The sequence below is a fragment of the Ixodes scapularis genome, unplaced genomic scaffold, assembly GCF_016920785.2.
Source record: "Ixodes scapularis isolate PalLabHiFi unplaced genomic scaffold, ASM1692078v2 PGA_scaffold9__187_contigs__length_104089568, whole genome shotgun sequence".
Taxonomy (NCBI): domain Eukaryota; kingdom Metazoa; phylum Arthropoda; class Arachnida; order Ixodida; family Ixodidae; genus Ixodes; species Ixodes scapularis.
Genome location: NW_024609884.1, coordinates 45,596,081 through 45,613,905, shown reverse-complemented (window position 1 = coordinate 45,613,905; position 17,825 = coordinate 45,596,081). Strand labels below are relative to the sequence as shown.

General features: G+C 45.2%; 1 protein-coding gene across 2 annotated transcripts; it reads left to right on the top strand.

Annotated features, from left to right (window-relative positions):
• Nucleotides 1-306: 306 nt before the first annotated feature.
• On the top strand, nucleotides 307-15,989 carry LOC8030852 (protein unc-93 homolog A). Of its 2 annotated transcripts, none has more exons than XM_029971964.3 (4): nucleotides 307-468; nucleotides 10,307-11,326; nucleotides 11,902-12,169; nucleotides 15,536-15,989. In XM_029971964.3, the coding sequence occupies exons 2-4, from the start codon at nucleotides 10,349-10,351 to the stop codon at nucleotides 15,757-15,759; spliced, it is 1,470 nt and encodes a 489-aa protein (XP_029827824.2). In that variant the 5' UTR covers nucleotides 307-468; nucleotides 10,307-10,348; the 3' UTR covers nucleotides 15,760-15,989. The 2 variants fall into 2 exon arrangements, with proteins under 2 accessions (XP_029827824.2, XP_029827823.2); XM_029971963.4 differs by lacking the exon at nucleotides 307-468 and adding an exon at nucleotides 8,414-8,579.
• The last annotated feature ends 1,836 nt before the right edge of the window (nucleotides 15,990-17,825 follow it).

The window sequence follows — 17,825 nt, the reverse complement described above, 5'->3', positions numbered from 1 at the left end:
CGAATATTGTCTCCTCTCCCTTGTTCGCGTGGCGCAGGGACTTTTCCCGAGTTAAGGCCACGCACCCGCTGTTAAAGTCGCAGCACGCGCGAACGCTGCTTACGTAGTACGCGAATGTAACGGCACACAAGGACAACGTGTATGCGAGCGAACTTTGTTAAAACGCTGCGTCGAGAAAAAAAAAAAATATTGCAACGTGTGGTGAAAGACTGGTTGGGAAAGACGAACCTGCCCCGCGGACGTGAAAATAAACCTAGATAAAATTGTTGCCACTTTCGGTTGCACGATATGTGTTCGGTCTTTCCCATTTCGCTATGATTACGGCAGGCACACATCGCTACCGCATGCGTGCGTCCGATAACGAAGGGTGGACGGACAGCGAACTCGGCGGTACGCGACACTTACCTCTGTCTGTACTTCGAGGACAGAGATTCTACTTCTTCGACCTGCGATCGCGAACCTATCCAGGTGAGGTGGTCATTCATTTTTGTTTCGTCTATATGACTCGGTGGAGTTTTCGCAGCCCGTAAACTTGTCACGTGTTTTCTTTTGTAAAAAAAAAAAAAAGAAAGTTTCGCGGTTCATTTAGCGTTGACGTTTCGCTCATTGGCAACCCAGGGCAGTTAAGTTACGAGCCTCTAAGTTGATCGAGCTAATGAATTGCTCAAGCGACACTTCTGCACCTCAATAGGGGTGTGGCGCAAAATGGTTTCAGACAAAATGGTTTTGGACAAAGTGTATACGGACAAAATAGTCCCAAATATAAACCCGGACAAAATGTCCCGATAGAACATCTTGACATTTTGGGCTCTTTTTAGTTGTTTTTGGTGAAATGCTACTCTGAAGATTTATTCAACAGATGTTGAATGGATAGTTTAATGTAATCCAGCATTTAGTCGTATATGTATTTTTACGAAACAACTAGGTGCAGCCCAAGTCTTCAATATCAATTTTCGTTTATTCAGATCTGTGGCTCTTAGGCGGCTGATATTTGGGGGTGCACCTTCTATACTTCGTTTCACCGCAGGTTAGAGCGCTATCGAAGGCAGTAAGTCACTACACAAAGAAAACGCAAGGTCGCAGCGCACTCTCAGCGCTTGTTGGGATTAGTCGATGATAACGCACACGAAGAACATCGGCGAACGCCATGCACGTCGTGTTTTCAGCGCAGATTTTTTTCTACCTGATCGTAGCGCCGGCTGCTCTCCGATTTTGAGAATAGTCACATCTTGCGAACGCGTTTTTTTACACTTCGATTTAAGGCAATGAATCATAAAAAAAAAGAAGAAAACGAATGTTCATGATAAATGAAAGACATCAATCGTGAACATTTACAGGGTGTTTCAGCTAAATTGTGCCAAGATTAAAAAAAACAAAAAAAACAACAACAAACTGTTGAGTGTTTTAGTAAGGTTGAAAAATGGGCTAGTTGGTACATCGTTGGACGGAAGCGCCAAACAAACAGGGTCGAAGAAGTAGAGAAGGCGCCACGTCTTTGTCTACTTCTTCGTCCCTCTTTATTCGGCGCTTCCATCCAATGGTGAGTGCTACACTCGTTGAACCAGCGCAGTATTGTGCGCAGTCCTATTGAGCAAGTCAAGGTATTTGTTCCGATGTGCCAAACTGGCTAATTAACGCAGATGAATTAGCAAACGTTTTAAATATGAATATGCTCGCAAACCCTTCAATACAAAAGTTCCAGAGCGTGCCGAGAGACATCCCCTCGTGTCGTTCCCACTAAGGTAGCTTTTGTGTGTCCAAATAATGTTTTAGAGGCTTAAGGAAAGCGCGCGAAATTAAGGATAATAAAATCTCACGTGACTAAGGGCACTAACATCGTAGTTCGCAAGCGGGTAGTCACGTGGGATTTTTAAGGTGTCGCGCGTTTTTTTTCAAACATCGATAAACGTAATTATTTCTAAATAAATAGCAAAGTAGTTTGTGTTAATTAGCCAGTTTGGTGCATCACCGAAACATATCTTGACTTGCTCAATAGGACTGTCAACAGTATTGTTTGACACGTGTGGCGTCACAAGTTAGCTCAAACACCCTGTATACATATTTTTTTATTAGGTGTCATCAAAATACCTTATTATCGTGCGCTCAACAAAATATTAGGCACCATATTTGTTCCAGTCCTTGTATTTTTTGAAGTTTAAAAGAGCTAACATTTTGTAACTTCAATAAGTATATTATAGAACACACTTTTCTCTATGTTCCATTTGCAGCAGGTGCATGCAATTTACTAAGCCAGGGGTCTCAAACTCCTTCGAGTGTGGGGGCCAGATAGCCCATCCTCGAAAGGACAAAGGCCAACAGAAGAGAAGGGGGGGGGGGGGGGTGATATTTTATTATTTTGGGACAAAAAAACAACAAACAAACAGCATTGCTGTTTCACGTTGCAAAGCAGCCGTCTGTCCTAGCGGCGTCCCAGAGATTTTCAAGACAAGGAACCTTGTGCTTCCTGCTTTTTGTAAGCTCACTGTCTTGCCATCTTTAGCTTTCATCTGCATATACGACTACTTTGGGCCCACACCTGATGTTATAAGGAAATTTAAAACACTACCACACCACACTAGTGGCAGTTTTCAATAGAAGGAGGGCAAACATACCGTACTTTCCCTGTCGCACAATTTACTCGGCTCAACAGGCAACGGGAAGAAAAATACATATCTCTTCATACGGCAGTTTTTGCTTTCCTGACGATTTTTATAGCAGCATCCTAAGAAAATGTTTTCATTGTCTGACAGATAGGAGCCCGACCTCATAGCTTTATGTTTGTCAGTTGCTTCTGCTGAACAAGAGTTTTTGCAGCCGAGGTGCCTTTTTGAGCAAAGAGCTCGCACGTGTAGCCTACGTATTGCCATTCTGGCTGATTTACATGAAAAAGTGCAGATAAACAAATATTTCGACGAAACAATACTCCTTTCAAAATAAAACACAATAGTGCAAAATGCCTGAAAACGTTATATGAGCAGAACTCTTTTTTGAGCGGAAATGAATCGACGATATTAAACATATATTTTTGACACATTTCGTCGATCGAGGCATAGGAACGAGGGCTCGCAGTCGCGGGATGCTTGCCGGCCGTGTGTTTGAGATTCCTGCCCTAAGTGGAAGCAAACCATGCTGCAAAATCTAACTGAAACTATTTTTTCCGGGTTCGCGCTTCGCACCATTGTCCGGGCCGTTTTGAACGAGACCATTTTGACTGGGACGATGTTGTTCGGAATCATTTTGTCCGGGTTCCCCTCAAAAGGGCACTTCACACATTATTGTATATTCATCGTAGTATGCTTGACCCTTTCCATAAAGCTTTCTACTCCAGAACGATCCGTATGGCCTCTTGATCTCAGTAGTTGCCTGACCGGCGGATAGAGGGCGCTAACATACTCGCTGCTGTGGAGAAAGCGCACTAGGAAATGAAGAGGAAAGTTTTTAGGCTATGGTGGAGTTACGGAAGAGCAGGTCTCAGTTAAAAAGAAAGTTAAGGCCACTGAAAGAGATCGGTGGCTAGAGGGAATGCAGACAAAGACGGCTCTGGAAAGCTATAGATTAAACAAAACAGTTATTGCCAAAGAAAGCATTTATGACAATTCTAGGGGAAGCTCATTGTTGTTTGAGGCGAAGACGGGTGTTCTGCGAACCAGAACATACAGAGCGAAGTACCAGGAAATGGATACAGTGTGCACTGCTTGTGGAGAGGAGGACGAGACGGCTGATCACTTGATAATCTACTGTAAAGGGCTTCACCCTATGCCTACCGAAGACAACATAGATTTAATAAAGTCATTGGGTTTTAGAGACAGCGAAGGAAGAGTGGATTTCAAGACAGTAGAGATTACCAAGCAAAGATTAAGTGAATGGTGGCAGAAAGCGAGAGAAAACTAGGTATTTTCTTATTAACTGATGGCAAGAGGGCTTTATAGCCTCACTTTCTTTTCAGTGCGGAGTGAATATAGTTTTCACATTTAAATATTCCAAGCTTAAATGGTAAAACAAATGGCTAGGTGGCGTAAGCTACCACCCAATCTAAAGGGCTCAGCCGGATTCATTCATCCATCCATCCATTAAGTTGCTTCAATTTGGTTGGTTTCGGTTTCAACGTGCACGCGGCTATGTTGCTGTTTTACGTAGTTTATACTTAATTTTGTGATACGAATGTTCCCCTTGCAGCACATTATCAATGAAACAGTGGTACTGAGCCACTGTGAAGACTACGAAGTAATTTCAACCCTAAATTGCGTTTTCTTTTATTTTTTTTACGTACATTTTTGGTGCATCTGCTTATGGTCGGTGGCGAAACGACTGAACTGATGTACAGACAAGACTACCATCGTCTACGTTCGTACCTGATGACGCTAGTTTCTAGAAAAATAAACCAATGAAGAGACTAGTAATACGTGAATGTGAAGGAGGAGATCGACAGCTAGATTAGCAATGTGCTGAATCGGTAAGTACTAAGAACAGATGAACTCGCGAGTTTACTACTACTCTTTTGTTTTCGTGTAGAACAAACTTTTAGTGCGTTTCGCAGACTAAAAAAGTTTTGTACAATGACGCAGAGTATTAAAAAAAAATAAGAAATTGTTTTGAGAGTGAAACCCATGCCGAGTAGGAAATTTCTTTAATTATCAGCCCTGTTAAAGTACTCCCCCCATAAGCAGCATTTCACAATATAGGCGCCAGGAAATAAACATTTTTTTATATGGACATTTGCGTACACAAGATATGTGATCATATAAGTGACAGGCCCGTCACATTGAGTCTGACGTCCGTAAAATTGGCCAAATGAAATTAAAGGACATAGGAGAAGTACCTCGGAAAGTTTGGCTGAAGTCTAACGCTAGGCGCCACTTCATGGACCTGCGTAAACAGATATGTATTTGTTTGAACAGATGCGCTTTGCGAATTTCGGCGTCGCCAGCCACTAAATGTAAACCTCAATTTTTCATGGACAGCGTTGGACTCGGGTGTTTTTTTTTATGCAGACGGCTTTTCTTCGGCGTCAAAGATTGAGAACTCCATGCACTGGCAAGAGTTAAAAGAGCGTACCTATGCAACTTTTTCTTTTTTTTGCGTACGGAAGACAATAAGAAAAGAAAAAAATCGTTGTCATTAAGGCGCATGTGCCGAGCTCAAACCGCGTTTTGGATTAGCGCACAGAGACGACGCTTTTTCTTTGCGTAATCAAAGATTTTGCGTACGCTGTTCTAAAACTCGGTACTCTTAAGCTGTCTGTGGCAGTCTGTTACATGGGAAGTCCCAACCTTGTGTTAAAATAAATGAAGTGAATTGAAGTGGTCACCTGAAGACAATCAATGAATCGCTTGAAAAACTATCGAAATGGGACCAACCACTGTGTAGAGTTTCTTAAAATCCATACCTAAATGGGCCAACCGAGTGTTTATATCGCAAAGAAAAAAAAAAAAAAAAGAACGATTGAGAACGTCATACACATGTAGGTGTGATATTATGAACAAACAAATCACCTGATGTGCACGTACCATTATTTCTATAGCATCGGATAAAATGCAAGTGAAACGTTCGTTGTCTACCTCGTCCACGAGCTCCCTCCAATAATGAACAAAAACTGTTGTTGATCTGTTATGAATACGAATGACGATGCTTTCAGAAACACATAGTCTCCATTTACGGTGAGTATACTTGACGCCTTCCGATCTTAAATCATAAATATACGCGCTTCTAATTGCAAATGTTAGGCCACTATTAGTACACAAACCTGAGTTGTCACAAGTAATTGACCTCTGAACCTTCGTGCTGTCTTAGTCATTTATATAATCAATGTGATTCAGTGCTAACGCTGATTCCTGTGCCTCATCCTCACGCATTCGGTACACCGACTGTAAAAGTAGTCAGATCGGGCTACAAAGTTAACGGCAGAAGTTATGGTCATCATCATGTCATGCAATTAGGCAGAATATATAAGTATCAAAATTTACATAATAAGGCATAAAATCCCGGTGAAACGCGACGGAAAGCACTAATACAACGGACCCGCCAAGGGGCGGAGGGGAGAGCGAGTTGAAGGAACCTAATGGCGGCCGCGTCACGTGATTTCAAGATGGCAGCGCCCATGCGACTGAGGATGAAAAAGACCGACACGCGGAGCGGCTCTGTTTACAAACCCGGCCGGAAGGCCGCGCATGCGCGGTAGCTATATGGGCAAAAGCGACCCGGCCCTCCGTGTTTTCGCCATTGCGTTGTGTGGCGTGCGCTCGTTGTTGACGTTGTAGGGACGCTTCTACCTTTTTTTGTGAGTCGTATTTCCTGGCAACGTATGTCGTATGCTATGCCCGACTATTTGAGCTCGCTACCCTAGCCTGAACGGCGGCGGTATCGAAACAAACTGTGCGTGGACGGCGTTGCCTACGAGGATCCGTACGCCGTAAACAAGGCCTGCTGGACTTCCGACGTGAAGTTGCTGCCACCGAAGTCGACGGCTCACTTCGTCGTTTATTTAGTTTTTTCGCCAAGCCAGTTCACGGCCGACACGGAGCAGGCGTACAAGTCTCTCCAGGCCTACGATTACTTCGAGTCGGTTTCCGCACTGCCGGCGGGATCAGCAGACTGTGGGTCTGCAGAAGTGTATTTATTAATTAAATAAATACACACACCGTATTCAAGTCAAGGTATGCTATTTTTCCTACTCTTAGGACCACAAGGCATGACAAGCAGTAACGCTTTGTCCGTTCTGCAGTCTTGGCGGTAACACGTTATAAGTAACGGTGTTACCAGGAACGCTTTACTTTTTTCAGTAACGTAGTTACCTACTCGTTACTTTTTCGACACAGTAACGGGTAACGTACTTACGTTACTATTTCAAGTAACGTAGTTACGTTACTCGTTACTACAATTACATTTCAATTTTTTCCGTGTTTTTAGGCGTCAAGCCATATGTATTTCTTTGCATTTTTTCTCGTCAGTATTTAGGTGAAACCGTAAAAAGAGATAAAGTAATTATCTTCTGTTTCTGCATGAACATTATGTTTCTTGATATATGAGCTTATGCATACCTGTATCGTCAAAACCGTAAAACGTGTTTAATCATAATTTAAAAAAGTAACGCAGAAATAACGTGCGTTACTTTTTATCGGTAGCGGTAACGCGTTTCTTTTATTTTTAGGCAATGTAGCTCAGTAATGCGTACCTTTGATTTGCAAGTAACGAGTAACGTATTTCGTTACTTTTTTTTGGTAATGCCTACAACACTGCCGTTTTGTTGCCGATCCCCTTCTGCTGGATAGCACAGGCGTAGCGAGCCTCCGACGAGCGCTTGACCGGTGCTTTGTGCGCGAACACCGTGGGAACAAAATCCGGGTGGTCTCGATCAGAGGACGGTTTCCCTGTACATAAGCAAAGCTCGGAACGGAGATTGAAATGGAAGCCGCACTTGTTCAAACTTGCCTCCAAGAAAGTGCTTGCCGCTTAAACGCGCGAGGCGACCATAATTTTCGATCACTGGATATTATCCACCTTCTGTGCCTTTTAGCGTCTGCCGGGAACTTGTAGAAGCTCACTCCGCTACTTTTCTTGTACATTTCTGTGAGATTAACGGCAACACAGCTTCGCGGCATGCTGAAATACTATGACGCCCATGCGATACGTGCGCCCTTTTGCCCACACCCCTCGGCTCCAGCGCGATCGCAGCGCCGCCGCAGCGCCGTGACGTCAAGCCCGCGTGTCGGTCTATACAGTGCGTAGGTAGTAAGTATACGAAGGATGATGTTACTCCAAGCGAATCGTACCACGTTGCGCAGAGTCACATCTAACACGATTGGTGCCAATTTAGACGCATTTCAAGTTGCTCCCCCCTTTTTCCTGTCCTCCTGCCCGCTCCTTTGACCTTTTTCATACCCCGTAGAACATCTCAGAGAAATTACAAGCGAAAGTTGCTCTTACGGAGGGTTTCTTATAGTGCCAGCCGGCAGCGGCCAGGCGGCGCCAGCAGAGTGAGAGCCTACGGTTCTAGCCTGTCTCGTTGTATGGCAAAGGGTGAAGAGCACGTTTTACATTGCCTTCCGACGGCTTCGATATGCTCTACGTATACGAGGAGAACGCACACATATTGGAGCATGACGCAGCGAAAAGCCTTCTTTAGAGTAAAAGCGCACTCCGGCGATACGTAGTCACGTGCCTCACTCCGTTGTTCCGAATGGCCCGCAGGGACACTCCCACGGCTTCCTGGCCTACCCATCATTTCTTGCTTCAGACACTATAGCTAAGCGGTGCTCCCAAAGTAATAGCTCACGTTTGAATAATGCAGTCGCCACTTCCAGGCATATCGAATGTTTTTTTTTTTTTTTTTTTTTGTGGCTTCAGTCGGTAGATAGCGCCAAACCAAACAGCACCGCAGGTTGCCTATAAAGCAAAAACGGCGGCAGCGTGCCTCAGAACTTTCGTACGCTCCCCGAAACCCACTTGAGTGTCGCTCGCTTCTGCATCGAGGTTTATCTGTCTTATCTTACGAAGCCGTCGTTCACGCATTTATCGCGCACTCCTTCGTGACCACGTCTTCGGCGTCGCCTTCAGCTTCTTATACCAGGGGCATCTAAAAGGCAGGTTCCTCGTTTTTCTCCACGTGGCGAGCTTATCAAGCGCGCGAGCGGTCTTATACTTGCGATTGCCTTCTTTGAGCCTAATTTCACGGAAAACGAAAAAAAGAAAGACATTTTTTTGTTTACTCTTGCGAAAGGCGAAAGAAAAGAAAGTAGCAGATTATAAATACGCACCAAGCGATTTAAGCTATATTAACCCACTCCCTATACATGCCTTGCAAGTGACGTCACGCTAGGGAAGGACAGGGCCCCTCACCATCCTGGTGGTTGACTTGCTATCTTCTTAGTATCTCCAGGATTTCTAGTCACATATAACCGGGATGAGGAAATTTGATTCGCGTTTAAGGCGGACCACTGAGTCGTCACTTCTCATACCCGAAACCGTGCGAACCCCTCCCATGACCTCGGTATACTCTCAAACCCACCCTAGGTTGCTGAGGCGCGAGTTCATGCCGTTCGCCTGACAAGAAAGACGCTGTTACGATAGAAGGTGAGAGCGGACACCGCACAGTCTAAAACTATTTAATGTCGTAAAATCAATGACAACGCATTGAAGTGTTGACGCCATGGTTGTTGTTGCTTCGAAATTCGTTCTTTCCATGCGATCAAAAGCGTCTTTCTTCTCTTCTTTTCGTCAATATACTTGCGTGTGTCACCTTGTGTTAAATTTTGAGGAGACTGATCTCTACAAGAAGGACTAGTTAAACGAGGCTTGTGCACAACATACAAGATGGTGGGTCTATTTTGCTAGCACGCAATTTCGAACCCAGGAGCGGCAAGCATCGCGTGCATGCGCCGTACGCATTTCGGAAAAAGGTCCATCGGCAACTCCCGCGAAACATTTTTGTTCGACCTAGCTGGTTCCGTGTTTTCGAATAAATCCGAAAAAAAAAAATCCGAAAAAACACTTGCCGGTAGATTTTCTGTCAATTAGAAATTATCCGGAAAACTCAGAATTTCGAGGTAACAACAACGAAATAAAAAACAAAAAAGTCGGTGTTTTAAAAATTAACTTTATACGATTACGAGTGCCATTGTGCCTCAAGAGATGCCACTTCAGTTTCATATGAAATCTCTAACTAGTGACAAGGTTCCTTCAGGACAACGAGAATAAACAACGAAAACACAAAATCCTACTTATAGCTTTGTATTTTGGCAAGAGGGCGCTGTGAGTGTTTCGTGTGATCACCACTAAACAGTCTGACAGCACTAAGTGATCGAAGTAACGAGGTGTCAAAATGAATGTCCTCTCATACCACGTCAAACATTTAGTGCTCCAAGCAGTAAAATGTTAAAGCGGTGAACGTAGATCATAAAAAAAAAAAAAAAAAAGGTTGACTAGAGTTACCAATAACAGATAACTTGCATCCTTTTATCATTGGTTGAAGCACTTCAGGGTTTTGAATGCCTCCTCATTTTTAGTACATTTTTCGGATTACTTGTTACACTTTCATTAATGCTTCGCGATGCGCTCGTAACATGAATCTTCGAAGTTTCTTTTTTGGACTAAACTGGTGGCAAGAGGGAGCGGGGGGAACGCGGTTTAATGGTCATGCAATCTCATTGACAAAACGACGTTTGCCCGTTTTGAAAGAAACCTTTCTCTGTCCTCACTGGCTGAAGCCAGTTATTTCAACACGCAAAAAACTATTTTCCGGCATAAAAAATTGCTTTCCGACATAGGCAGAAAAGAGAGGATTAAAATTGTTATCTGTTTACGATTTCAGGTTCGTGAATGATTGGCACAAACAGGAGACCTGAAAATTTCCATGGCGAAAACGACTGAGCAAATGGAGATGACCTCGAAGCAACATTCAAGCCAGAGCTATGCAGAGAAGGGCGACCACATCGCAATGCGCGAGAACACCAATCTGCAAGACGGTGCGCTTCCTCCCGTGTTAATTATGAGCCGAAGGAGCATCTTCAAAAACGTTCTAGTTGTTAGCTCTGGCTTCCTTCTGTTGTTCACAGCATTTCAATCTGTTTCCAACCTCCAGAGCAGCATCAATTCGGAGCAGGGTCTTGGGACGTATACCCTCGCAACCATCTACGTTGCACTGGTGGTGTCGTGCATGTTCGTGCCCACGTTCATGATTAGCCGGCTGGGTCTCAAGTACACGCTCGTTGTGTCCATGCTCATGTACGCGGTGTACTTCATCGCTAATTTTTACCCGACGTGGTTCACGATGATCCCGGCGTCCATCATTCTGGGCCTTGGTGGTGCTCCACTGTGGACAGCCAAGTGCGCTTACCTGACAACCCTGGCTTCCGAGTACGCCCGGCAGACAGGACAAAAGACGGTCGACGTGGTGACGCGATTTTTTGGCGTTTTTTTCATGGTTTTCCAGACAGCTCAGATCTGGGGCAACCTCATCTCTTATTATGTTCTCAAGCCCGGTGGCCCGCCTGCCAACGCCACACTGAACTTTAGCGTCGAAAGCTGTGGGGTGAACTTCGTAACTGCGGAAGAGATCACGGACAACGCCAACTTACAGCCTCCGGATAGCTCTAAGTTGTACACATTGATGAGCATCTACACCGTGTGCGCTTTCCTTTCGGCACTCAGTGTACTGGTGCTCCTCGACCCTCTTGCGACGCAGCCGAACGGGGATACTAAAAAAAGGTCTTCTTTTGGTCTGCTGGTGGAGACCTTGAGGCACATGCGCAAGCCTTACCAATGGGCCATCGTGCCCCTGACAATCTACAGCGGTGTTGAGCAAGCCTTTCTGGTCGGCGACTTTAATCAGGCAAGTTGTTTTTTTAAATGGGTACATTACTACGAAGAAAGGGGCGCAATATATTGTATACGCATGCCCAACACGCTTCCGGACGACAATAATCTCTGAAGAAAGGGAACAAAGGGGGCAAAGGACAAGCACAAATCTCCAAACATAGCTAGGTGACTGATGCGCGGCCGAAAAAATCCGCCTGGCCCTGGTATCGAAGTAGAGACCTCTCCATTTCCAGTGGAGCGTTCCACCAACTGAGCTAACCAGGAGTTAGACGCCAGTAAAGAAAACGTGTTTTAGCAGCTGCCACCAGTCTGACACCAACAAGGGTGAACGGCCTGCATTTTTAAGGTGATGATGATCATGCAATAAATGCAAAGGTGCAAGCGAGCTGGACAAGAATGACGAATATAATCCCCGGAAAAGGGGAAACAATGGGGACTAAGGACAAGCTAGGTGACTGGTGCGCAACTGAAAAAATCCGCCTGGTCAAGGGATTATTTTCGTTTCACTTGCACCTTTGCAGTGAATTGACATTATTACGCTTCCGAATTTCTATTTGACTTGCCCTAAATTGTACCTTTCTCTTTCAGGCGTATGTAAGCTGTTCCTTGGGCATCCATAACGTCGGCTTCGTGATGATCACGTTTGGACTTACAGATGCTATTTTTTCGATGGTGTTTGGGTCTATCATCAAAGTCGTTGGCAGGATACCCATCTTTGTCTTTGGTGCCATGGTCAACGCGGCCATCATCATGTTGTTGTACCTTTGGAAATCATCTCCCGAAGAGCCTTACGTCTTCTTTATTATCGCTGGCTGCTGGGGCTTAGGAGACGCAGTTTGGCAGACCCAAGTGAACGGTGAGTAGGCGCGTTACATTACTCAAATACTAGGGACCAGGCACGTAGCCAGGATTTTGTTTCGGGGGGGAGGAGGGGGGGGGGGGAGGTCATGACAAAATGCTGTATGAGGGGGAAGGGGGAGAGGAGGCCCCAGCAAAATAAAAGATTCCCCCCCCCCCCCCCCCCCTCCTGGCTACGTGCCTGCTAGGGACGTGCGAGTAGTGGTTCGAATCGAATAGAGCAGGGTTGTCTCTAACCTCAACACTGTTTAGAAAACAGGTTGTCGTTTCTTGTGCACTGTGAGGGCTCGCCAATATGACCGTGTTTGTCACTGTGCATTCAATAAAATTATCACTCATGATTATTTCCCCAGATTTACAATTATGTTGCTCTTTTTAAGTGTTTCAAGCGACGCCGCGTATGATGCCGTACATTTTCGTACCGCCATCACACGCAACGTCAGTGCTTGCAGGCATTAAAAAATAATTTTACTGTTTTGAAACACGCAAGAAGAGCAACACAATTGTAAGAGATCAGGGGAAATAATCATGAGGGATAATTTTATTGAATGCACAGTGCCAGAGACTCTCATATTGGCCGAGGATCGCTTTCAGTACGATGATGCTCCATAGCGATCTTGGTGCGACTGGTTTTGAAGGCCCTTTCGAAGCTTCGAAGGGTCCAAAATGGCGATCGCCATGGCAACCGGCAGCGATGAGCCAACCACCTTGAGAGGTTTTGTCGTCTGTATGTTGGTATTTGTTTGTATCCGGCCAGCGGGTGGGAAGGCAATGGCGCTACTTTCCCAGATCCAGTGACTTTAGTTTCAACGACCCCAGTAACGCAGAAAAGATTATCATATGGCAAATTGAGGTGGTCAATCACCAGCGAGCCCTTGCCGGTGGCACCGGCGACCAAAAAACGCTCCAGCGGTGCACCACGTGACCCTCTCCAGCAGAACACAAAGCGCCGGCAACTGACGTTTTTATTTGCCTGGGTCGCGCGTCAGCTTTGTTAAAGGGAAACTGAAGCGCTTTGATATTTGAGTAAAAACGCTCAAATCGTCTTTATTTGGCCTTCAGGATCACGAACATCGAGATTATTTTGCAATGTGGTGCACGGACGCTGCAGAAAATCATCTTCAAAGTACCGCTGAAGCCCCTCCTTCCCGGAGCGTGACGTCATAAAAGGAGTTTTCGGAATCTCCGCTCTCGCGCATCTTCAGTGGCTATTAAAGCTATGCACTCGCACCCTTGCTATTAAAAAAAAAAAAAAAAGGGTCAGAAAAATACGTCACGACTGGTGTCAGTGCAGGGGAATATACATGGCAGGCTTGCAATTGCACGCGCCGCACACACGAGCGACACGCGCTTGGCGACCGAAAGATAATTTTATGACGTAACAACTGGTCGGAGGATTTTCGTGTTTTCTCGCGTTTAAATAGATCTTCCGGGAAAACGAACGTGATATACAGATTCACAAGATAAAAAATAGTCTAGAAGTCACTTCTAACATTTGACTAAAAAACCCGAGACTAAGACGAGAAGGGACGGACAAACACAAAGTCCGTCCCTTCTCGTCCCAGTCTCGGGGTTTTTAGTAAAATGTTTAACCATTACCCAGCTCGTTTTCGCCCTAACCGTTTGTTCACCTCTAACTCGTCTTTCTTTAAGAACCTCTTCAGTTTCCTCTTAACTTCTTCCTCGAAAAATCTATGGTACAATGAGCACGCTGTATGCGTCAACATTATAAATTCCGACTCTCTGAGATGTGCAGAAACACTAGCGGCTTCACAATAGTTTTCGGAATATTGATATTACCACAGTCCGCACAACTTTCAGGATCTTAAATTCTGAAATTATTGGAAGTGCAGATTAATAAATCGGTGAGGTTCTGCCCGCACACGCGTGAAATTTTAATATATTTTGTTTGAATTTCCGAGGAACTGTTGCCATTTTGCAAGGATCCCAAAGGAGGCTGGCCGGCGCCGCTTTTCATATTCTGTTTTATTGTTAATACCTGTTTTTGAAATCCTCGGTCTTCTTCTCATTGCGCCCACCCCTCTTGACATTTTAATGCGTGTTCGAATGTCGAGCTGCATCACTATCCATACTTAATTATTATTTTACAGCGGTCTGATAACTTAATATACTGCTGTAAAAAAATAATGTACGAAGAGTGATGCGGCCCGTGTTCCATAGCAAACTGACCTTGAGCAAACTGGATAAATTGTATATATATATATATATATATATAAATTTGGCATCCTTTAAAGTTTTAATTTTTTTAGTCTTCGTTGCTTTTGCTATCTTTTCTCGGAGCACGAAAGGGTGTCTGTCTCAACAGCCTCGTTTTCTACTCGAACCTGCTATAGGCGAGCGTTGTTTCGTTTGGTTCCCTCTCACGATTCGGATTTAACGGTACCGGATACAGTCCGGCAGACAAGCTGCCCGACCTCTTGAAGCTCGGACAAACATTGAGCCGGTAAATTGCCGGCACACGTCTGAGAAGCGCCACCCGAACGGCGCCCACTCGCCAGCCTTTGACCACGCCCTTGCCGAAGATGTGGCAAAATATTTTGCCGGGAAATGACCACCCGAATTAGCCATAATAAAATAGACCGACCTCACCAAGCATTCGGAGCATACGTGACGCAGCTATGACTTTAGTTCGCAGTAGGCAGTGGTAGTGCTCGTGCCGGCTCGTGCTCCGCATTCGCAGAGCAACAGCGAGGTTCCCGCACGTTTAGGTGCCTCTTAGCATCGCTTCAGCAGTGGCGTACCTGAACTGGCCAGTGAGGGGGGGGGGGGGGGGGGGGATCGGTGGCCGAGTGGGCTGAAGCGCACACCCAGCTCGACGCGCGTGGAGCGAAAGCTCGCGCTGCAGAACCTAGGGATCCTGGGCTTGAGCCCCACCCCTGCCCGTTTCGATCTGGATGAGCATCGTACCGGCGTACGGTCGTGTATCACTACTGCGTGAGCACGTTAAAGACCCCAGGTTAGCAGTCGTAATGCACTGGCAAAATTGCTCATCTACAGTGTAAACCAGTGTCGCCCCTACTGGCAGACCAACCTTACGCTGTATAAATCACTAAAACGTCTAATTTGACTTTTTTGACAAATCACGGCACGCGCGAATTCTCCGCTTTGGAAAGCGGTCAAAGCATGTGCCATGCGCGCGAGGCTCGTGAAGGAGATTGGCGAACTCAGGGAAAAACTACAAGTGATGTGTCTGTGTCTGAGGTTTCTCATAGCCGTACTCGTTTTTTTTTTTTTTAATTTTTTTTGCTCGTTCTTTAATTATGATTCTTTTATGGTTGAGTCTACGGTGCAGTTTAAGCGAGCCGCCGACGCTTGAGTTAAGTCGTTGTCTCTCCTCTTGCAGCGTTTTACGGCATAGTGTTTGCGGACAGCGAGGAAGGGGCCTTCGCCAACTACCGTCTCTGGGAGTCTCTTGGTTTCATCGTGGCGTTTGCTGTCCAGAAAGTGCTTCTCGTCACTCACAAGCTCCTGTTGCTAACGGTCCTCCTCTCTGCCGGCATGATCGGATACCTCTTTATTGAAATACATCTCAAGCTGAAGAAGCGAAGAAAACTTACGCTACAGTGATAGGATAGCATTCGGGAAGTAATAAGTATTTTAATTTGCCCTTGACGGGGTCCTATTGACTAACTTTTTTTGACGCATTCGAGACAAACAGTTCGGTGAACGATTTTATACAATTATTTTTTTTCACCTAGTACACATCATTTATTCTTCAGCTGTCGGGTGAAGTGGAACCTTTTCAGGGCCGTGTGATTGGCCGGTGATGCTAATAAAGTGAGGTGTATTTATTTTAATTTGGCTCCTCGTTTTACCCCGAGCTCAAAAGTACTGAAACTGCATATTGCGGCCAACCGCATGACGTGCAAATTGTTCAAGCTATCTTGTAGTTAGCATACGCATTGGGCTTATCCTGTCTCTGTCTCTTCCGCTTGCCACGGACTTAATTTCCCTTTTATAGAGAAAGTTGTACAGGACGCGCCCTATCCACCCATTGGGGCTGACAACCTTCCCGCTATCTAGACAAAAAACAAAAAACAAAAAAAAAAACCAACAAAACAAGGAAAAACATTTATTATACTTATGATTATAATGCAATTAAATGCAAAGGTGCAACCGAGCTGGACAAGAATGGCGAAAATGATCCCGAGTTCGATACCCGGACCAGGCGGATTTTTTCAGTCGCGCACCAGTCACCTAGCTGTGTTTGGAGATTTGTGTTTGTCCTTTGTCCCTCTTGTTCCCCTTCTCCAGGGATTATTTTCGTCATTCTTGTCCAGCTCGCTTGCACCTTTGCGTTTAATTGCATTATAATCATAACCTTAAGTTGCAAGCTTCACCCTTGTTGGTTTAGACTGGTGGCGGTTGATAAAACCCGTTTGCTCTACTGACGTCTAACCCCTGGTTAGCTCAGTTGGTAGAGCGCGCCACGTGTAACGGAGCGATCCCGGGTTCGATGCCCGGACCAGGCGGATTTTTTCGGTCGCGCACCAGTCACCTAGCTGTGTTTGGAGATTTGTGTTTGTCCTTTGTCCCTCTTGTTCCCCCTCTCCAGGGATCGTTTTCGTCATTTATTATACAATTTTTGTGGGCGATTTTTTTACGTTTTTATACAGACGGTTTATTTGCCCCCTTCTCGTCGCACTCGAAGCCAACACCAAATACATATCACACTGAACGATTAGTTTAATTAATATAAATTGCTTGTCGTCCGCCATTCAAAACAATATACAATTGCAATTCCCTATTTTGAAAACAAGGTTTTGGAAGGTTCCACGAAGGTAAAAAAAGTAATTAAACTTTCTTTCAGAAGTTCCGTGCAGCATTGTGAAAGCTGCGGGATGAAAGCTAAGTGGAACGTACAATAAAGTTCTGTGGTGCGCGACGTGTTTCCCTTCTATACCCCTCAAGCGATTGGAAAGGTGCATGCTTCTAAACTGATTTGACCCCTCCTAATGGACCTTTTCCACATACCGACGGCACCAGGCGGTGGCTGCACGAACTAAAAATTGAGGAAGTGACCTACCTGCGCTACCAATCGATAATGGGAGCTACGCTACCAGTTTCTTCGCTCTCTGAGCAGCGGCGCCTGCCCAACGCGACTTTAAAGAGGGGCATCCGTGGCGTCCACCCAAACGTCGTGTTTTCATTTCCGTCGACGTTCTTTTTTTGTGTAACACAATTATATATATGGTGCAGTTGCCTGTTCTACTCGCTGATATACAGCGTCCTTCCGAATTTCCTCGATTTTTCGTTCCGACTTCTGCCGCTTGGCATCGGGCGCTCGCGCGTGCGCAGAACGCTTCTCGGAAAAGGTCCATTGTAAACCGCCTTCCTTTGTTCGTCTGAATCATTCGGTGAGGAATTTTGACTTTGTTCGATGTACTGTACCACGCGAGAAGGAGATTCTACAATCAATTCTACAAATAACGATTATTAGAAGAGGTTAAGCGAAAGTGTTTCTGAAAAAGATTAGTCTGTTGCGTCACGGAAGATGTTTGAATATATTATGAAAATCAAAATTTGCTTTAGGTTTTGATTCAGACGAAGTGGAGATGAGTTTTCAGGAGGTGCTTCGGTTCCCGAAGGATTGCAGCTGCCGAGACACCGATGCGATGCCGCCTCTAAGCCTT